Source organism: Elephas maximus, chromosome 21, assembly GCF_024166365.1.
Source record: "Elephas maximus indicus isolate mEleMax1 chromosome 21, mEleMax1 primary haplotype, whole genome shotgun sequence".
NCBI classification, from domain to species: Eukaryota; Metazoa; Chordata; class Mammalia; order Proboscidea; family Elephantidae; genus Elephas; species Elephas maximus.
Window position 1 is genome coordinate 40,486,004 of NC_064839.1, and position 23,439 is coordinate 40,509,442.

The following is a 23,439-nucleotide window of genomic DNA, read 5'->3' on the forward strand; positions in this document are numbered from 1 at the left end:
TTAAGATACAACCTAATCTTGTAGATTGAGTCCTGCCTCATCAACATAACTGCCACTAATCCCACCTCATTAACATCATAGAGATAGGATTTATAACACATGGGAAAATCACATCAGATGACAAAACGGAAAACAATCACACAATACGGTGAATCATGGACTAGACAAGTTGACACACATTTTTGGTGGAGGTGACACAATTCAATCCATAACATTAGGGAAATGCAAATCATAACCACTATGACTTTTCCAAGGCCGTAAATTTTTATGGAAGCAGGCTGCCACATCTTTCTCCCTCGGAGCGGCTGGGAGGTTTGAACCATTGACCTCTCAGTTAGCTGCCAAGGACTTAACCATTGTGCCACCAGGACTCATTTCATACCTATTAGGATGGCTGGGGGGAAAAAAAAAACAGCTAACACATGTTGGCAAAAATGTGGAGAAACTGGAAACTTCATATGCTGCTGGTAAGGATGTAAAATGGTGTACCCATTATGGAAAAGTTTGGCAGTTCCTCAAAAAGTTAAACACAGAGTAATCATATGACCCAGCAATTCCACTACTCAGTGTATACTCAGGGAAACTGAAAATATGTTCACACAAAAACTTGCACAAAAATGTTCACAGCAGCATGATTCATAATAATCAGAAAGTAGAAACAACCCACATGTCCATCAACTGACAAATGGATAAACAGAATGTGGTATATCCATGCAATGGAGTATTATTCAGCCATTTAAAGGAATGAAGTACTGATACATGTTACATGGATAAACCTTGAAAATATTAAGTGAAAGAAACAAGACAAAAAAGGCCCCATATTGTATGATTCCATTCATATTAAATATCCAAAATAGGCAAAAGAGACAGAAAGTAGATTAATACTTGCCAGGGCAGGGAGAAGAATTGGAGGTATGGGGTTGCTTTCTGGAGTGGTAAAAATATTCTGCAATTAGTAATGACGGTTGCTCAATACTGTGACTATACTAAAAGCCACTTAAAAATGGTTAAGATGGTGAATTTCATTTCAATAAAAATTAAAAAAAAAATACAATTACATCCATAAAAAAGGGTGAACTAAAGACATCTTCAGACAGACAAAAGCTGAGATCGTTCACTGCTAGCAGACCTGCACAACCTCAGGCTGAAGAAAATGATCCCATATGGAAGCATAGGACTGCAGGAACAAAGAGCAGTGCAGAGTAAATAATGGACCTTTTAATATGAACTGTTTTAAACAATAAGAGATTTATAACACATGTAAAACATATGACTCCCATAGCATATAACTAAGGATGCATACTGTAACTCTAGGCCCTAGAGTCAAGGGTAAACAAAAAGAATAATACAAGAATGTAGAAGTGGAAAGCTAATAGAAGAGAGAAAAAAACTGGAAAAAAATGCACTTGATTAATCCAAAAGGCAAAAGGGGGAGGGGGAAATAAAGTAATAAGGAACAGACGGGATAAACAGAAAACAGTTGCAGTAAGGTCTAAGACAAACCTAAATGTAACGGGAATCCTTGAGAGGGTTTTCAGCAAGGGTATGATATAATCCTCAAACAAGAGCTAGCACAGGTAGGGCCTTCAACTACTCATTCCCCCACAGTGCTCAGCATGGTGTTGTTTGGATACAAAGTGCCATCAGTGAAGACACTGAATTGGTCAAGCTGCTGCCTCCTATTGCTACATGGCTGAAAGGCTCTTACTTTCCTGAAGCTCTCCAGTAGTCCTCCTCACCACTATTTGGGCAAGGAAGGTGAAAAGAAGTGATTAGGCAGAGCAATTTTTCTCATCTCACTTCTTATAATTCTTCCCATTTGAGGACAATGCAGCTTTTTAAAGTACAGGACTGCTTTCCCGAACTTGACTGTGCAGCTGAGTCACCTGGAACAACTTTCAAAAATTTCTGATTATGGTAACCAGGAATATGCTTGCCCCAACAACTAACCCAGAACTGGTCCCTGCCAGTCTTGATTTCAAGATCAAATAAAAGCAACATTGGCCCAGGAAGTTCTAACACCTTCATCTTAAATTTTTCGCCTTTAATGCCATTCTCAAGTTTCAACCCTTCTGAAGCTTCCCCAGGGAAAATTAATCCCTTACCCACCTATCATTTTTATATCATTCATTTATTCAGCCATTACTTTCCAAGAACCTATGTATTACCTGCTCTAGAGACTGTGTTGTGGTTTTAACAACCAGCCTAGACTACCTGGGTTCCATGATCTACTCCACTATTTGCTTGCTGTGATATCCTGGTGGGTTAGTCAGAATTCAATGTCTTGTAGGAATGGGTCTGCCTTAGTATCCCTGTCATGCTCAGTCACTGGCTGGGAGCAACCCTGGGGAAGCGTGGCCTTGGTAAGGATGCAGTATATGGCTTCAGAGCTCAGCAGCTGGAACAGCAGTCAATTATGCTCCCCACAGGCAGAGATCTGAGATGTGAACTTTCATGGGCATCATACCTGGGAAAGTTCTTCAATCTGAGAGTCCCCTTCATATAAAAGGGACAGTACACTAGGAAGGAGCTCTGGTGGTGCAATGGTTAAGCGCTTGGCTGCTAGCTAAAAGGTCAGCGGTTCGAACCCACTAACTCCTCCATGAGAGAAAAGACCTGGTGATCTGCTCCTGTTAAGACTACAGCCTAGAAAGCCCTATGGGGCAGTTCTACCCCATCATATAGGGCCACTATGAGTTAGAACCGACTTGACAGCACACAACGGCATCAGGCACATAATAAACCCTCAGTAAATGTAGCTACTACATAAATGTCAATCTAAAATACACTATTTTTTCTTAGAAGAAAAAAAGTTCTATATAGACTACTGAGCCAGAAAGGCATTAGTGATTTAGTGTCAGTAAGACTCAAGGGATGAAGACGGGATAACATACTTCCAGGCAGCCCCAAGTGATCCAGCTAAAGGACCTGAACTTGTCTGTCTCACAGAAACCTCAGTGACTGTCTAGTCCAAGAATCTAAGACCCAGAAGGAGGGATATGTGTAGGCAGAGCTGGAACTGGGGTTTGGTTGTCCTACCTCCATTATGACAATTTACCAAGCAGCTCAGGTCATGGTCCCTACCCTAAAGGAAATTTCATGTCTTTTGGGTCTTAATCAGGAAAAGAAATGTTAATATCTGATAATATATTTGTTTCCTGTCCTTGACTCATGTGCCAAGTGATTCACCTAAGCTGAGGGCAGGGACATTTTGTTTGGCTAGGGATTCAAAGTACTATCACTTATTTCACCTCATCAGTAAGAATATCACCCCTTCATGAGAGGAACAGGGGTCATGGCCAATCTTAGAGCTTCCACTGGGATACAAGTCAGGTGTCGAGACCCCACGGGGATTAGATTCCAGTGATTCCTCTCAGAGAGGTCTCAACTTATCTTTCCCTCACTGTATCACCAATTCTTATGTAAGACCCTCATTCCTTCCTATCTGTTCCCTAAGGAAACAGCTAGCTAACCTAACAATCAATGTACCACCAGAGCTCAAAACCAAGAACTTTTCAGGGCCCTTCTGGAGCACTCCTTTAACCTCATGGTGGTGTTTTAAACAGCAGGGACTATGGGCATGATACAAAGCTCAGAGTTGGAAAGGCTTTGAAGGCATAATAAATCCTCTCCCTTATTCCACGAACACGTGTAAGCTCCCACCTGTAACTTTTGTTAACCAACAGTCTATCCAACTGTCAGCAGCTTACACAGCTCAGTTTAGGTAGCAAAACTTCCAGGTCTTTTTTATCCAGACATCTGTTAAGTCATGTTCTGAGCTTCCTTCTCCTCAATGTCCCACACTTCCTTTAATCCAAATCCAGTTCTATATTAATATGACCCCTGTCCAGCCTCTTGGTAAGCCCTTTTACAAGAATAGAAAGACCAGGACATGCAAATTTTAAATACCATCTAAATGTCATTTTTCATTAAGATTTTTAACCTGTTTCTTCTTCTGTAAAACAGAATAACAATACTTATTCCACAACATTGTTTACGGATGAATTAATGTATAGAAAGGGGTTTCATAAACTATCAAGGGATAAATAAGCAGCAGAGGCTGTTAGTAACAAACACAAGTTGACTGATTAAAGGACAAGGACACAAAAACATCTATTTTCAGAATTTCACACACAGCCAAAATGAGATGGGAGGCAAAAGGAAGAACACCGAGGGAGAGAAAACAATAGTGTTGGGTTTCTTAGTAATTTGGGGTTTACCAAATATACCACAAGGCCACTATCATTACAGTAGCAAGCTTACACCTATAGATTCAGCCCTCTTGGAATCTAGTATACTCCACTTGCTGTTCAGCTGGAAAATATTTTCAACCTTTCCAGCCTAATCCCAGGACACCATGACTCATAACAACAGAAATTCCTGAACTCAAACAGAACAAAGAAACTGAGGCAAGTGGCTGGAAGTGTGCTTGTCTGAGCAGGAACCAAGGAGCCCACACTTGCTCCCTGCTGCCACCATTGCCAGAAGTGCTGCCAAAGACTACAAGAAATAAAATAGTCTTCTCCTCTCTCTTCCTTCCATTTGCCGTGTCCTGCTAGTACTGCCCATTCAAAGAAATTAACTGAAAGTCAGTAGTCTGGAAAATGTAGTTTGCACCAGACTCTGAGGTCTAAGAGTAGACAAAAGATCAGTATGGGGGGTTCTTAAGAGGCACACAGCTTCCCATGAGCAACAGTCACATATAACTGCCAGCTAAAGATGTTCACGTCAGAGGGATCATGCCGTATAGCTCAGACATAGATAGTACTGCACGAGACAGAGAAATCTACCAGGATGGCAGGTGTGTTCCTTCCTCTGGTGGTCAAACAGACAAAAGACAAACAGACAAAAAAGCTGTAACACATGGCAAATTCTTTATTTTTATATAATTTTAAAAGATAGAACACAGAGATCCCGTTGTCCTGTTTTCAAAGCAGGCACAAAGATATATAAAATGTGAAGGTATTTTGAGCTCACTGAACCACAAACTTCAAATGAGAAAATAACCTTAGAAATGGGTAAGGGAATGTGGTGGTGCAGAGTCTGGTGGTGCAGGGGAGACTAGAACCTAGTCTACAGATGCAAGCTCCTGTGGGGGCAAAAAGGGGGATTTCCTTGGAGAAATCAGTCATAGCCACATGAATCTGCTTCCAAAACATCCAAATTTATTGTAGGAATTCAAGGATTGGAAAGACTTGAGATTCGCCGAACTTCACTGGCAATTAAGTCCCCTGATTCCTACACTTAGGGAAAATCAATAATCACAGATGAGTGTACTTCAAAGCAAGGTATTCTGACCCCACACCCACGGAGATGCCAGGGGTAAACCAAGTCAAATCCTACCCTGCCCCAGCCCAAAGACAAAGGCAGCCAGGGCCTAACCACCTGCATCCTCTCTGTGATAGTCTGCTGACACCAGATGAGTTCTGTTTTTTTAATTCAGATCCTGTCCGGCCACTGGGACCCCAGGCCTGGGCAGCCACTCTTAATCACCAACATATTAAAAAAGGGTTATCTCCTTTGAGAGGCTCTTTTCCCAGGCGTGGAAGCTGGTTTTGGGGAAAATGTCTTGGAATACGCAAAAGGAGTAATTCAAGGAGACGTGTCCAATATAAGGGCCCCCTAATAGGCACAACCGGAACTTGGAACTCTGGGGAAATCTACCCCAAGAACCCTAACCGGTGAGAAAGATTCTGGAAATAGTTCAGGAATTCACAGGTCATAACTGTTTTATAAGAAAAATAATAGTAACATCTCTATCACAATTATTTAAGAAAAGCATACTGTTAGCCTTTGTGTTCCCAAGAACAGGGCACTGACCTGCCCAGCCTTGAGGCATGTTCTGTTGTGGAGAGTGGCTTAGCAGCATAGCCTTAGGCAGTGGATCTTTGCTACCAAAAAGAAACAAATATAAACTGAGCCCTCTGTTGGGAAAAAAATAAAGCCCCCAATTTTGGACAATCTAGGGTTGAAATGGAAGGTGGGGGGCATCTCCCCACCATCTACAGGCCTTCAACTGCTATTATGTTCCTGAGAACAACCATTTTACTAGCAAAACATTTAGAAAAGTTACAAAAGGAGGGAAATCAGAGGAACATGGAATCAAACATCAGTTTCACAAGGGAAGACTTTATCTGGGAATTATAAACATGCTCAAGAATAGCTCCTTACTCCCAGGGCTTTATTCAGATATAAATTCTTTCCAAAACGAAGGGAAAAATCCTTCTCCTGTTCTCAACAGCAGTTTGAGCAGCTTCTCTGTTGGAAGCCCTCTCTTAGCGCTTTCTTCCTTATCTCTGTTCCTGCAGAAGACTGAAGTAAGAGTTTTGACGTATGGTTCATCTTTTCCTAGAGAGGGAAAAACTGGTCTTCAAAGCAGGAGCTTAAGTAAAACCAATCCTGAGATTCTAGGCTGTCTAGAAAAAAAATGATTCTTCTCAAATGCTCAACAACTGGTCTCTTTGATTAGCTCTCACAATGTGTTGACCTTAACGCACTTAGCATTAGGAGAGCATCTATGGCTCATCGGCCCCCTCCACCACTGGGCTTGCCAACTTCCCCGCACTACATGCTGGAACATAACTGTTACTGCCACAAAGCACACCATATGTCTTGTCACACCTTCTGTGAGGATGAGAGACCAAGGTGCTAAAATGTGGTCAGTCTCGGACACCAAAAACAAATCAAACCCTACTCAAGGTGTTATAGCACCCTCTTGTGTTCAGCTCAAGAACGACTCTTGTACATTCACCAAGCAACGTCAAGAAGATGGTTAATCTCTTCAGGGGCATTTCCCCAAGCCAAACGGCCCAAGTGACAAGACCACTCAGAGTATACATATCCCAGAAAATGCTTGGTGTGTACGCCTACCCTAAATAACTGCTGCAAGGACCCTCTCTGAGGTCCAGCAGAAAATTAGACCAAATATAAACATACTCCAACCCAACAACAAAGACCGAGGAAGGCTTTTAAGCCAAGAGGAGAATGTGATGGACTACCAGTCATGCATTTTCTTGATGGACATAGCAGACACAATTTGTAGTGTCTCAGTGACCTGAAGTCCTAGAATCATACTAATCCAAATGAACCATGATCCCAATAGTTCCGGGTTGCAGGTGATATGCAGGGCTGCTAGGTGCTGGCAAAACATTTTAACATTAACCAGCAGCATGTCTGACTGGCTTCAAGACCATGGTCACTCCCACCTATAGATGTGGACCATCTTCTCTGTTAAGGTAGCCAAGTAGTTGTCATGGCTCACTTCAAATGGGCAGACGTCCAAGACAGGCTGATCAGTCTGCAGTTTCTGCAGCAAGGAGCCACTGCTAGCATCCCACAGCTAAAGAGGACAAGCAGAGAAGAAGGTTAGGAGTCAGTTAAATACGTTGCAGGACTTGCTTTTTCAAATCATCAGACAGCTCTGACTGAGCTGCATAAAGAACACTGCCTGGAAGAAAAGCAGATAGTCTATAACCTTCACAAAGCAAAGCCAACACGTTTGACGTGGTTCAGGTATGGTCTCACATGCTGTAACCAGTGAGTAGTCCCCTGTAAACTGATCTGAAAAGCAAGGCTAACACTCATTCCTTCAATCTATGTGCCAGGCACTCTTCTAAGGGCCGGGGGACAGAAGGGTCAAAAAGACAAAGTTCCTGTCCCTAGCCTCATAGAACCTACCTTCTAATTGGTGATTTCTTTCCCTTTTAAAAAACGTTTTATTATGAAAAAAAAAGTTCAACACTCAAAAATGGAAAGAATAGAACATTCAGATTAAACAATTAAGCTTTTACCATATTTGCTTTATCCATCTCATTTTTTTCTTTGCTGACTTCAAGTCATTTTTACTCTAAAAAAAAGACATTTTCTTACACCTCAAGGTCATCACATAGAACAAAATGAACAATAATTCCCTAGTATTATCTACCACCTAGTGCATAATCAAAATTTTCTGATAGTTTTTTGTTTGGCTGGTTCAAAGCACTATTCAAGCAAGGATCACATTACATTTGGCAGTTATAAACCTTAATAACTCTCTGAATCTAGAGCAGATCCAACCTCCCACTTTTTTTCTGCCATTGACTTGTTGCAGAAGCTGGTTTCTTGTATAAAATGCCCACATTCTAGGTTTGTCTGTTTGCTTTCTGTGCTACCAGTAACTTGCTCCTCAATCCCCTGCAATTCCAGTAAATGAAAGTGCTAGAATCTAGAGTGGTGCTGCCCATTATGGAGGCCTACTAGTACATATGGTTATACATTTAAAATAATTTAAATTAAATTAAAAAATTAAGTTCTTCAGTCAGAATAATCACATTTCAAGTTCTCAACTGGCTAGCGTAACTTAAATGGACAGCACTGGTATAGGCCTGATTAGAATAGGTTCAAGGATATCTCGTAGGATGTGCCGGGTGCTTCACACTGCATTACATCAAAGAGGCACATTAATTTTGGCTAACTAACTTACCGTGATTATGGAGAAGAACTTTGACTTTCTGATTTATATACTCATATGTAAGATGTTTGTATATAAAGAGTGGTGTCACTAGGGTTGGTGTCACCCAGTGTAGTAACTCATGGTATCACCCCCTCCTTGGACCTCCTCCTATACCACACCATACACAATCTTTAGTAATGTTTTCTGTACTAATGTTACTCATAAATCGTGATTCCCATATAACACTCCTTTTCATTTAATTACTACTATTTTATTCTCAAAAAAGTTATTGATAGATTCATAAATACTAATTACCACAATATTGTAGCAAAACACCAGAAAAATTGACAAAATCAGCGACTATAAAAACACCAGCACATACTTGTAGTTTCTGCAGACAAAAATACATGATGTGACGCATCATTGTAATTGAGTAATAATGATAGCTCTGACCACAGTGCATTAGAATATTAAAAAAATAAACAAGCACACGGTTTTAGCCTTGTAGGTATATTGATACAAATAAGCTGGGCTAACAAAAAATGTTTTTATTGTTATAACTAACTGCAGGGATATTTTTATAGGCAGTCATTTTGGTGTCACGCCCTCTGACAGCGTCACCCAGTGTAGTCCACACCCCTCTAGTGACACCACTGTACATACGAATTTTTGTGTTTTTGTCTATAAAACGCTTTATACAAAACTACTTTTATGTGAATAAAAAATAATAGGCTTACCAGGGCAGAATTTGATGATTCATCCCCAGAACACACCAGGAGGCTGCCATCATTCTTTGGGCTTCGGAAAATGGCACTTTTGGTCAGCAGCTTGCAAGTGGGTCCCCCAAAAAATGTTTGTATGGGACGGCATGAGCAGACTGGTTCTCCAGTGTCATTCAGGCTGTAGGACATCGCCATCAGCACACTTCGTAAGGTGTTGTGGTTTTTATCTACAGGACAGAGAATCAGTGTTGCCCCATGGGGATGATACAAAAAAAAAAAAAACACCAAGTTCACTTATAACTCAGCTGGGTAAAAAAGCCGAGAGTATTAAGCCACCAAGAATAACTACAAAGCAAACATAATAACAAAAATGAAATAATACAACACAAATGAAATTCAGAAGCCCTAGGGTAGGATGAAGCAAGCTATCTACAATAGGTTTTTGCCCACGAGAAAAACAATTCTGAGCATGAGCTATCCTTTTTTAGTAAAATCACTGTATTCCACCAGACCTCTGTCTGCGGATTTATTGTTCAGAGTTCCGAATAAAAGGCCTTTTTACTTCCCTTTACCTGAGAGGACTTCAAGAGCTCCTGGAATTGTGCACTTCTATAAAATGAAAGCATGTTATTAAAAAAGTGGTACAAGGGTTAGGTGCTCGGCTGCTAATTGAAAGGTCAGTGCTTCAAATCCACCCAGTGGCTCAAAGGGAGAAAGCGCTGGCGATCTGCTCAGGTAAAGGTCACAGCCTAGTTCTACTGTCACACCGGGTGACTATGAGTTGGAATTGACTTGACAGCACCTAACAACGAACAAAAGCTAGGGAATAAAATGGGTTCTCAAGCTTTCCATACAAGTCACAGAAATTCGGTCCTGGAACTAGAGGACTTATGGGATGACTAAAAACCAGAAAGTCAGAAGAGTCTGCTGAGACAGGTTTCCAGTCCTAACAAAACTTAAAACGTTACATCTACCCACAACTAGCAGCAGCATGGCCAATTTAATGACTATCTTTGACCAAATATCTGCCTAACTATCAATATGGTTCATCAGGAATTTCGATCCATTTGGAGTCTGCTGACTGTCAGGGGTTCTACCTCTGGTTCAGGAGGCAGTGAAGTCCACCTGGCTAGGCCACATAACCCTGGTTGTCCATCTTCTCTCTACTTACTTTCACTTGCCTCAAATGAGTTACTAGCCAACACCCTAGTCTGGGCCCTATTTGATTGCCTTCATCTGCCTTTCTCTTAGGTGAAGTGAGGGGCAAGCAGAAGACATGAAACTGATCTGAGAGTGGCTCAATGGCCATCCCATCAGGCCTCCTGATTCCACTACCATTTTATACTGCAGAGGCTTGTAAAGTGGCTAACTCACTTCCAGCGAACACCTGGCAGGATATGTCCCAGTTCACACAAGTGAGGAGCAGGGAGGCAGGCTCTATGGAGGAACTTGAAGTTACTACCCTCACTGTTCTATCAAGAGCTGCAACATAACCAGGGGCTTTAGCCTATGAAGGGCTTACCAGTGCCGTCCAAAGGGTAGGGCCAACCTCTCTTTTCCTCCCTTCTACCAATTCACTCCCAAACAAACCACAGGAGGCCCCATGAAAACACCCCAACACTCACCGGGCCTGTAGGTCACAAGACAGTGCCGAGTGGTACTCTCCGTCTGAAAGTCCGTGCAGCCTCCTGGCTCCAAGGGCAGGACATGAGGCCAATGAGAAAAGCCCATTTTTAGCTCCCAGAAGGAAGCACTCTCCAAGGTTCCAGCCAACACCCCACCATAAGGAAATACAGCCGAGGCAGCTCTAGGTAAGTATGACAGGGATACCAGAGGGCATCTGTTGAGAAAGAAAAGGAATAATACTCAACGTTCTGATACTTGGACTGTTCCAGATACCTAAGGAATCCTTAGGACCCCCCACCTCTACAGAAGAGGTTAAAAACCTTCAGTGGGTCACTATCCTCTGGCATCTGGTAAAAACTACCAATTCTTTCTGTAGGAACAAAAGGGCACATACACAATATTTTACATGTAATTTCACGGAAGATGCCAGGTGTCTAAAAGCAGTAAAAATCAACTAGGAAATTTAATAGATACGAGATCACAAATTACAAAGAGGCTTGACTGGTATGAAGCATCTGGTAACAGGGCTAGCCCATACATAAGAAAAACCAGTAGGGAAACATAGCTTACATCTAATAAAGCTTCTAAGCTGTAGGTGACAGACCCCCTCATTCAAAATACAGCCTCAAGCAACTACATTTTAATTCAAAAACAGGATTAAGAAATCTCTCTAAATCTCTTTCTGCAAGCACACGATCAGGATTATACACTAAGAATCCTGTCAGAAACAGCAGTCTACAGACTACGTTCCTATGAACTTCTGCTGAAGCTGCCAAAAGCTACCACTCTGCCTGTTTTATTTCATCTTTCCTATGACAATTAAGCCAACCAAAGCAACCTAAAATAAAAATAATACATGCAAACGTTTTTTCCTTGCTATTTAAAACTTACCATCTACTTTTATTGTCTATGTGGACCCCACCACATCAACAGCAGTTACCTAGTCTGCATGGAATTCACATTTGTGTAAGTTTACATCCATCATCTTTGGGACCACGAAGCACGTCACTGAAACATGATTCCACCCACACTCCCCCACAGATGAAAAGAAGACCCCAACATGTTGAGTCTAGACTTCAGTAAATAATTTTTACTATATTTATCATCTTTATGTTTAGCTGTCTTCTTTCCCCTTTTTCATACATACTGAAATTGAAAATGAGAATTTTTCTTAAGGTACTTTTCATTTTGATCCAGGTCACAATCCTCACCCACCCCCCTTTCAGAACTTTGTGACCCCAGGACAGTATTATGCCCAAGTGACGCTCAACACATTCCGAGGAGTCACAGTGATACTGGTGGCCACCCATCTTCGGACCTTGGGTTGACTTTACAAACCTCCTAACTCTATAAACTCTGTTATAAATAACAGTAATACGGTGTCTGCAGACCAAGTTGGTTTGGTTCTGGATTAGGAAAGTTTTTAAAGTCTTTTTTTTTTTTTTTTTTTGGATTATCCTTTACTGATCTCTTACTGTATACCACACACATTGCTTTTAAAGCAAGTCTATGTGGTTGGTTCTGCTACCTACATTTTACAGACGAGGCCCACAAGAGGCCAAGAAACACGAACAAGGTCACACAGCTAGTGAGTAGTGGAGCTGGGTTTTGAACAGAGATCTAACTTCATTTTACCGTGTTGAGTGATGAGGGACTCCACAAGCCTGGGCATACTAGGAACCAGAGCTTTCCACCATGTGAAGTATCACGAACACAAGCTGCAAGCATCTAAACGACTCTAAAGTGAGACTAGATCAGCCAATAACAAAGAAATGACCCTTCATGAAGATTTCTGACCAACCATGGAAGACCCCATGCTGACAGCGCCAACAGCAGTAACAGTCCAAGAGGAAGCTACTACCTATAGGGAGGAAGTGAGCTGCTCCCTACCTGGCTTTCTGAGGAACTAGCTCCTGGACATGACAGCTTGTGTTTCGCAGGTCATAGACAAGAATTGAACCATTGACCAGTCCAGCATAGATGTAATTGTTCTCATCAAGACACCAGCAGCAGCTCCAGACAGGACGTCCAGCATTGTAGGTTTGGACCACAGTATTTGTCTCCAGGCTGTGGTGTTACAAAAGACTTTGACAACTATGTAGTAAAAACAATAATATCTGACAAAGATGTAAGAACTATCATTTAAAGATTAATAATCCTCATTAAGAACACACCAACACACCTAGACCATGTGGATTCTTAATTTCCTCCAGGGACTGCCCCAGATAACCTCTTTTAATTCTAAAATATTTGTATTTTGGGGACCATAGGTTTTCCTCTTGAGCTGTCAGGAAGTTAAAAGATATTGAAGAGGTACATACAGAGAGTACACATTCATCATCCTACCCCTACTACTTTCTGCACAGTTACCTATTACATAGGCAATCAATATTCGGTGTACAAAAATTAAAAAATACATATAAGAAAAAAAAAGTAAACTATAATTCAAATATCCAGAGATTGTCACTACTAACACTTTAATGTTTAACCTTTTTTTCAGTTTCTTTTTAAATGATACTTCAAAAAAAAAAAAAAATACAAAATGTCACAGTGAGGTTTTGGCCAAAATTAAGCTGAAGCATTCTTATAAAGTCAAAAGGCTTATCGAAACTGGTAATGCTATCAGGATTTCCCTAGATTTAGCTGCAGAAACTAGATAGGAAGTCAAATATCAGATATCTGGTCAGAACTACTTCCTAAAAGATAAAGGCCTGTACACCAATGTTCAGTGCAGCACTTTACACAATAGCCAAATGGTGGGAACAACCAAAATGTCCATTAAAAGATGAATGGATAAACAAAATGTAGCATATATATACATATGTATATAAATATATAATGGAATATTACGCAACTGTACAGAGAAATGAACTTCTGATGCACGTCGCAACATGGACGAACTTGAAAACATTATGCCGAAGGAAATAACTCAGTCACAAAAGAATACTGTATGATCTCACTTACATGAAATAAGCAAATATGTAGAAACCAAAGATTATTAATAGTTACCAGGAGTGGGAGGGAAGGGGGAGCGGAGAGCTCTTGTTTGGGGGACAATGACTTAATGTTAAGGGGGGTGGAATGTTTTGGATAAGGACAGCAATAATGGTGACACATGAAAAATGTAATCAACCTCACTGAGTTGTAAATGCAGAAGCTCTAGTCCCAGAAGTTTTGCTGTGTATGTTTTCATCACAATAAAGACAGAAAAAAAGAAAGGCACCGAGCATACGCAGATCTGGCTCATATTCAGAGTATACGGAGGACAAAATGCCATAACTGAGGGTATGAAAGAAGCTATTCATGGAACCCAGCAAGAGCAAGTACCTGGGGAGTACTTCTGTCAGGCAGAATTACAGAAGTAAAAGGCCAGGAATAAGCAGTCCTGAGCTGGCATGGCTCCATGGTGTAAGGTAGCAAGGCTACCTACATGTTGTTACTCCACCACCCCTAGGGTGCTGCCCTCATCCACATGGCCCATTTTGGAATACTTATTTTTAAAGTAACAAACTCTTCTGTAACCTGATGTAGTCACTTTTAAAATATATATATTTTAAATTCAGTGAGCCTGAATCTCAGAAGAGAATGGCTCGGACCAAAAAAGAGAGCTAAGGCCATCATCCCCAGGATCCTAATTCCATGCTGCTCAACCCCAAGAAGCTCAGGCCCCATTCTCCCTCCCTGAAGCACTCACCTGGTCAGTTTAAGAGTGCTGTCCAAGGAGGCAGAGAGTAGCAAGCCTTTGGACCGACTGCTGAAAGCCAGTCCTCGAATCTGCTTGCCATGCATTGGAATGTACTGACTGCTCTTCATGTTGGCAGTACTCAACATCTTAACACCAAAGCCTGCAAAAATAAGAGTGTAAAATAGGTCACTGGAAGTCAATTTAGGGCAAAGTTAACTACCTTTTCATGTAGCTCCTTTGCTCACCTTTCTTGGAATTAAGTCTCTGGGAAACAGCTGGTTAAATAAAGAAAACAAAAATTTCCCAGGGTTATAATAATTTATTTAAAAAGTACATTCTCAACGACCATCAACAGGTCACTGGATAAACAAATCCACTGTATATACATGTAAAATGGAATACTACTCAGCAATAAAAAGGAATAAATTAATATACACAATATGGATGAATCAAAAAACAAGTTACGAGAAAAAGAAGCTAGACAAAAAATTATACACTGTATGATTTCATTTACATAAAATTCTAAAAGCCACAAACTAATCTACAGATTATAGTACGACCTTGAGTACATCCCACCTGAATTTAGAGACCATCTCAATATATTTGACACGTTGAACATTAATGACGGAACACCAAATGAATCATATAATGACATCAAGGACATCAGACAGAAAGAAACCAAGAGGTCACTAAAAAGACAGGAAAGAAAGAAAAGACCAAAAACAACGTTAGAAGAGACTCTGAAACTTGCTCCTGAATGTCGAGAAGCTAAAGTGAAAGGAAGAAATGATGAAGTAGAAAAGCTGAACAGAAGATTTCAAGCAGCAGTTCGAGAAGAAAATGTATTATAACAAAATGTGCAAAGACCTGGAGATAGAAAACCAAAAGGGAAGAACATGCTCAGCATTTCTCAAACTGAAAGAACTTAAAAAATTCAAGCCTTGAGTTGCAGTAGTGAAGGATTCCATAGGGAAAATATTAAGCGATGCAGGAAGCATCAAAAAAGATGGAAGGAACAGAGAGTCAATATACCAAAAAGAATTGGTCCATGTTCAGGAGGTAGCACATGATGAAGAACCAATGCTACTGAAGGGAGAAGTCCACCCTGCACTGAAGGCACCGGCAAAAAAACAAGGCTATAGGAACTGACAGAACCCCAACTGAGATGTTTCAACAAACGGATGTAGTACTGGAAGTACTCGCTCATGTATGCAAGAAATTGGGAAGACAGCAAGCTACCTGGCCAACCAACTGGAAGAGATCCATATTTATGCCTATTTCAAAGAAAGGTGATCCAACTGAATGCAGGAATTATCGAACAATATTATTCGTATCACGTGCAAGTAAAATTTTGCTGAAGATCATTCAAAAGCAGCTGCAGCAGTATTATCGACAGAAACTGCCAGAAATTCAACTGGATTCAGAAGAGGATGTGTAACCAGGGGTATCATTACTGATGTCAGATGGATCCTGGCTGAAAGCAGAGAACGCCAGATAGATGTTTACCTGTGTTTGATTGATTATGTAAAGGCATTCGACTGGGTAGATCATAACAAATTATGGATAACATTGCAAAGACTAGGAATTCCAGAACAATTAATTGTGCTCATGAGGAACCTGCACGGAGATCAAGAGGCAGCCACTCAAATAGTACAAGTGAATACTGCATGGTTTGAAGTCAGGAAAGGTGTGCATCAGGGTTGTATCCTTTCGCCATATTTATTCAACCTGTATGCTGAGCCAATAATCTGAGAAGCTCAGCTATATGAAGAATGAGGCATCAGGATTGGTGGAAGGCTCATTAACAACCTGAGGTATGCAGATGACACAACTCTGCTTGCTAAAAGTGAAGAGGACTTGAAACACTTACTGATAAAGATCAAAGTCTATAGCTATCAGTATGGATTATACCTCAACATAAAACAAAAATTCTCCCAACTGGACCAGTAAGCAACATCACGATAAATGGAGAAAAGACTGAAGTTGTCAAGGATTTCATTCTACTTGGATACACCATCAACACCCATGGAAGCAGCAGTCAAGAAATCAAAAGACCTGTTGCCTTGGGCAAATCTGCTGTGAAAGACCTTTTTAAAGTGTTGGAAAACAAAGATGTCACCTTGAAGACTAAGGTGTCCCTGACCCAAGCCAGGATGTTTTCAATCACCTCGTATGCGTTCGAAAGCTGGACAATGAATAAGGAAGACTACAAATAAGAATTGCCGCCTTTGAATTGTGGTGTTGATGAAGAATATTGAATATACCATAGGCTACCAAAAGAATGAACAAATCTGTCTTGGAAGTACAGCCAGAATGCTCCTTAGAAGCAAGGATGGTGTGATGATGTCTCACATACTTTGAACACGTCATCAGGAGAGATCAGTCCCTGCAGAAGGACATCATGCTTGGTAAAGCAGAGGGTCAGGAAAGAAGGAAGACCCTCAACAAGATGGATTGACACAGTGACTGCAACAATGGCGTCAAGCATAACAATGATTGTGAGGATGGCACAGGACCGGGTAGTGTTTTGTTTTGTTGTACACAGTATGAGTCGGAACCGACTAGACAGCACCTAGTAACAATAACAACAATCTATAGATCTTTTTTTTTTTTATAGATCTAGAGCAAAAGAAAAGAGATCAATGGTTGCCTGGGGATGAAGAGGTGGTGATAGGAACAGACAAGCAGAAGGGACTTTCAGGGTGATGGAGGTTTTAATTATCTTGATTGTGTGATTGTTTCAGGGGTGTGTACATGTGTCAAAGCTCATCGAAGTATATAAATAAAAGGTTTTTTGTATGTCAATTATCTGTCAATAAAGAAGTTAAAAAGAGAGTGAACATTCCTCCCGAATTACAAACATTCAAACAGAAAAAATAAAGGGTGGAGATAAGTAATTTCTATGTCAGGTGATCATGACATGCTACATCTGTCTGTCTGGAATGGAATGAAACAGATGGCATCTCAAGTATCTTAATCAAGGCATATTGTTCCTGAAGGGAAAAAACAAGAAGTCCTTTTACATTTGTTACTCTGTCTTCTTAATAAGATGATGACAGATTTATTTTTATTAAATGCCTATTATTATCCTAGTTATACAAAAACAGAATTTGTCCAATTCTAAATTCAAGGTTGCCTCGAATCATACGTCAGCTTCTCCAGGGAACCAAGTGGGCGAAAGTTTATTGCATTTTCCCCTGACAGAATCAGAAGAGCCAGAAAGACAAAAACAGGGACACTACAGGCCTTAAATCAACGAAGGAACATGAGTACCTGCTTAGTTAATCAAGGAATAAGGACAAATTAGCACCAGCAGGCTGTTAAGCAGAGATAGCTGTGCAGAGTGAAACAGACACATTAAGAAAAAAGAAACAGAATATATTCAATTTGGAGAACAACTGGAGAAAATAGAGCATACAAAACATAATATTTTCTAATTTGTGGAGAAGGCTTTATTTGATAGGCACATTCTGTATAAACAATCCAGTTTACAGAGTTCCTGGGTGATGCAAACAGTTGAGCACCTGGCTATTACCTGAAAGGTTTGTGGTTCAAACCCATCTAAGGCACCCCTGAAGACAGGCCTGGTGGTCTGCTTCCAAAAGGTCACAGGCTTGGAAAGCCCAAGGAACAGTTCTACTCTGCACACAGAGTCACCATGAGTTGGAATCAACTCGACGGCAACTAATGACAAACCAAAAAAAAAAAAACCAAACCCAGTGCCGTGGAGTCGGTTCCGACTCATAGCAACCCTATAGAACAGAGTAGAACTGCCCCATAGAGTTTCCAAGGAGCGCCTGGCGGATTCAAACTGCTGACCCTTCGGTTAGCAGTCGTAGCACTTAACCACTACGCCACCAGGGTTTCCAATTAATGACAAGGGAAGTAAATATAGGCATCTCCCTTTCCACAGGCCTACTGCCCCTTCTCTGATCCAAGGGAAAGGGTGCAGGAGATAGAAAACAATCCTGTTTACTTTCTCCTCCTTTGGAGCCTCTGATAGCCTCTGGACTCATAGCTAATGCCAGTGAATACAGAAATATACAATAATCTAGGGATTCCACTCCCAACCCCATATGTACTGAAGTTTTAGGGACATGGTTTTTAAATATTTGAATGGAACTTCTAAGTGGGGAAACAGGAAACCAGGCTAAAGCAAAGGGGCCTGACTGTTGGCAGAAACCGTATGCTGAAGACAACAGGAAAAAACATCTGCAACATATACAAATGATTTAATTAAGCATATGGGAAGATTTGGTTTTCAACAGTAAGACAATCTAAAACTAAGCTTAAAATGCACAAAATAGGGCTAACGGCCTACATGATTCACAACCTCATCTACCCTGAGACCAGAAAGAACTGAACAGTGCCCAGCTACCACTGCTGACCATTCTCGTCAGGGCCACAATAGATAGACTCTGATAGAAAAGGAGAAAAACATGTAACAGAACACAAATTCTTAAAAGGAACATACTTTCTGGACCAGCTGAAACTAGAGGACTTCCTGAGACTTACCACCCTGAGATATTCTTTAAACCTTGAACGAAATCTATCCCAAGGTCACTTTATAGTGAAAAAACAGATTGGCGCACAAAATAAAGGACACTACCCGTGAGTATGATGTTCCATTAAAAAACCATCTCTATGAGACTAAAAGGTCAGCAATTACTCCAAAGCAAAGATAAGAAGATAAGGAGGCAGGGAAATTAGAGCACCGGAAACAGAACAACCAGAACACAACTACAGAGAACACTGACTCATTGTAAAAAATGTAATTAATGTCACTGAACAACTGCATAGAAACTGTCAAATGGGAGCCTATTTTGCTGTGCAACATTCACCAAAAATATTATTTTAAAAATGCACAAAATACATTAAAAGAGAAAAATTACTATACTCATTGCCACTGAGTTGACTCTGACTCATAGAAACTGTATAGGACAGGGTAGAACTGCCCCACATGGTTTCCCAGGCTGTAAATCTTCACAGAAGCAGACTGCCACATCTTTTTCCTGCACAGCAGTTGTTGGATTTGAACCACCAACCTTTCAGTTAGCAGCTGAAAGCTTAATCACCGCACCACCAGGGCTACCCTAATCAAATAATCAATTTTTTAGTTTTGAATTTGCAAATTTAAACTCTACTGAAAAAAGGTGTTAAATCTTGTTTCAACTTGAAATAGCCCTTGAAGTAGTGTTTTATCAAACTTTGCCAGTCTAAACTGAATCTGTAAGTTTAATAGGACATATAGGAATTGACGTCCTTCTCTTTGGGCTATACCAGTAACCCATACTTCCAAATACCTCATCTTTGCTCGCTTTATCATATTATCAGTATTTCTACCCTCCTGGTGAACGAATTTACAAAATAGACACCAGAAATATCTTTGCCACACCTTAGAGTACATTCATTAACAGGGAACTGATAGGAAAAGGTGATGTGGTAGGCTGTGTTTAGTGTTCATCCACTATTGAGACCTGGATCCTTCAAAAAAGAAAAAGAGAAAAATGAACGGAGCCAGATACTGAGCATGAAAGCTGAGGTTCTAGACTGTTTACCTGGCAAGAAAGAGGCCTGAGGAGAAGGCTGTGACACCACCAGGCAGCTCATGGAATCACAGTATGCCATGATTCGGCAGTTCCCTGTATGAGACACCGTGAAGGTCTTCTGGAAACAATACTTGTGCTGGCTCTGGCTGGAGGACAGGCAGCCTAGGAAATGTGCTTGGCAGCTCCTGGGGTGCCGCAAAATCTGATCCCGATGCTGTACAATAAGTTTTTGCAATTCCTAAAATGAAAAAGTTTTCATAAAAGAAAAGCTTTTTGATTTGGTATTTACCTTCTAGCACAACTCCTTGATCTGATACATGGAAGTTCCTTACCCATTATATGGAAATTTTAACATAAATCCTAGAAAGCTACTGTAGTTTTCACAATATTTTAACAAGTAACTGAAATAAGGAGAGCACAGAAATCATAAAACGTTAGGATGAAAGTCCTTAATGGTCATTCTGCCTAAAACTCTCATTTCACGGGTACATTCAGGTAGATGACTTAAGCCAGTTCAAAATTATCAACTCTCTAATTTCTTAAACTCCAATTACAGTAGAATTCATCACATAGAGTATAATGATCTAATCAGAAATAAAACAGCGAACTGGTCATGCTTACTTCCAAAACACTTTGCAAATCCTATTTGTATCTGAGATGACCCTAATACATTCAGATTCCTCTTTAATTCCTAGTTCAAAAGTTCCTTAGATAAGCAAGGGCAAGCTCACCTGGACACGACCATGAAGCTTAGTGCATTCTTCAGTGAGGACCTGAAGTTGGAGGCGACACTGTGCCGATTCTAACTCGGCCTGCTTCCTTATCATCTGTTCCTTCAGTAAAGAACTAGAGGGGAGAAACCAGAAATAAGTGGTAGGATTAGGAAGGTTACGGAAGACTTACCACCAGGAAGGTACAGTAAGATTATGTTGTGATACACACACTTTGCTGTAAACATTTCACGATAGTGAATGAAATAAAAACAAGAAAAAAATTTCTGAAGTCCAGAATACTACAGAAATGTAGCACACTGGGCTGAATTCCTGATCCTACTGGGCTCTAGTGTTAAAGCAGGCAGTGATGGCCAGCAATTTGGCCCCTACTGGTCAATGGGGACTAAAAATGCTATAGGCAATATGAGGTAACAGAGCCAAGCTCACTGCTTAAAGCTAAGGCCAAATTATAAAAGATTAAACTGACATTGAAAGACTAAGGTTATCTGTTAGGTTAAAAAATAATAATCAAGCTGTCCATTGTGCATCTGATACTCAAACACCACCACAAAGAAGAGGCTGAAATTAAATAGGAAGTATTCACTAGGCAAATGCGAACCAAAAGACCCATTAGAATGAAAACAAAAAGCATGAATATACACGCGTAAAGAGGAACACAGCATAATGCAAGGATGCGGTCACCAAGAAGATTTAACAATCGTGAAGTTCACATCCATCTAAAAACAGCTTCATAACATGAAATACAAAGACAGATTTACAGTCCAATGAAATAGGGTAAAGAAATAAATGGTACAATAATTGGAAACAAAGGAATAAAGCTATCCTTATTTATCTTCATGGAATACTGAAGAGACTCTACAGAGTTCAGCAAGGTTGCTAAAATCAATATCAAGAAAATTAGGTCAGTTACATTCCCCAACTGAAATGAATGAACTAGAGATACATATATTAACGTAGACAGGTTCCCAAAACACAATATCAAACAAAAATGCAGGCTAGAAAAGGAAAAACATAATCCAGCATGGTAACATTTGCATAAAGTGTAAAAACTTTTTAAATCATACATTTATGGATACATATTAGTCAAATATATAATCATTCTTTGGAATAATGAACAACTAATTTAGGAAAGTGATTATCTCTGGGGAAAGAGAATTAAAGATAATTTAGTTCACAAGAAAAGTTTTTACTATTCCTATAATGATTTATTTCTTTTAAAAAAGACCCAAAGCCATTATGCTGAGTGAAATTAGTCAGATGCAGAAGGACAAATATTATATGAGACCACTATTATAAGATCTTGAGAAATAGTTTAAACTGAGAAGAACACATTCTTTCGTGGTTACAAGACGGGGGGAGGGAGGGAAGGTGGGAGAGGGTTATTTACCGATTAGACAGTAGATAAGAACTACTTTAGGTGAAGGGAAGGACAACACTCAATACAGGGGAGGTCAGCACAACTGGACTAGACCAAAAGCAAAGAAGTTTCCTGAATAAACTGAATGCTTTGAAGGTCAGCGGAGCAGGGGTGGGAGTTTGGGGACTATAGAGCTTCAGGGGACATCTAAGTCAACTGGCAAAATAAATTCTATTAAAGCATTCTGCATCCCACTTTGAAGTGTGGCATCTGGGGTCTTAAACGCTAGCAAGCAGCCATCTAAGATCCATCAATGAGTCTCAACCCACCTGAATCAAAGGAGATTGAAGAACACCAAGGTCACAAGGTAATTATGAGCCCAAGAGACAGAAAGGGCTACATGAGCTAGAGACTACATCGTCCTGAGACCAGAAGAACTAGATGGTGCCCGGCCACAACCGATGACTGCCCTGACAACAGAGAACCCCTGAGGGAGCAGGAGAATAGTGGGATGCAAACCCCAAATTCTCATAGAAAGACCAGACTTAATGGTCCAACTAAGACTAGAAGAAGCCCAGCAGTCATGGTCCCCAAACCTTCTATGGGCCCAGGACAGGAACCATTCCCGAAGCCAACTCATCAGACATTGACTGGACTGGACAATGGGTTGGAGAGATGCTGATGAGGAATGTGCTACTTGCATCAGGTGAACACTTGAGACTATGTTGGCATCTCCTGTCTGGAGGGGAGATGGGAGGGTAGAGGGGGTTAGAAACTGGCAAAACGGTCATGAAAGGAGAGTCTGGACAGAGGGAGCGGCTGACTCATTGGGGGAGAGTAAGTGGGAGCATGTAGTAAGGTTTATATGTGAAAGACTGACTTGATTTGTAAACTTTCACTTAAAGCACAATAAAAATTATTTTTTTAAAAAAAAAAGACCCAAAGCAAACATGGCAAAATGTTAAGATTTTATAAAGTTGGGTACAAGATGTTCCTTTTCATTAGTCTCTGCATTTAACGTCATTTTAGAATATTTCCTTTTTCCAAGAAGGCTAAGACATACGGTGATTGGTCATAGTATTATAATTAGTGATTTGTTAGTATAATCACCCATTGACAGTCACACCTATGTTTTCCAAGGAAGTTTCCCTCCTATCTGCCATTTAAAAATACTACAAATATTGGTTGAAGCAAATGAGGAAAAAAAAGGAGAAAAAAAATTAACCTGTAATCCCACTCCTCAGTGACTACCTGTGGTGTTTTCTTCCCCTAGTTCACACAACTGTAGTCCTCCTGTCTAATAATGTGGTGGCGTAGTGGTTAAGTGCTACGACT

The 23,439-nt window shown here is 40.5% G+C and overlaps 1 protein-coding gene across 2 annotated transcripts in view; it reads right to left on the reverse strand.

Moving 5' to 3' along the window:
• Nucleotides 1-4,128: 4,128 nt before the first annotated feature.
• The window catches only part of RFWD3 (ring finger and WD repeat domain 3), a 33,673-nt gene continuing 14,362 nt past the window's right edge, over nucleotides 4,129-23,439 (reverse strand). For both annotated transcript variants that reach the window (XM_049864946.1, XM_049864945.1), the window contains exons 7-13: nucleotides 20,745-20,859; nucleotides 20,023-20,251; nucleotides 14,474-14,624; nucleotides 12,670-12,846; nucleotides 10,779-10,993; nucleotides 9,169-9,380; nucleotides 4,129-7,339 (exon numbers count right to left, since the gene is read on the reverse strand). In XM_049864946.1, the coding sequence (XP_049720903.1) occupies nucleotides 7,196-7,339; nucleotides 9,169-9,380; nucleotides 10,779-10,993; nucleotides 12,670-12,846; nucleotides 14,474-14,624; nucleotides 20,023-20,251; nucleotides 20,745-20,859 (1,243 nt within the window). In that variant the 3' untranslated portion in view covers nucleotides 4,129-7,195. The remainder of the gene's footprint in view (nucleotides 7,340-9,168; nucleotides 9,381-10,778; nucleotides 10,994-12,669; nucleotides 12,847-14,473; nucleotides 14,625-20,022; nucleotides 20,252-20,744; nucleotides 20,860-23,439) is intronic.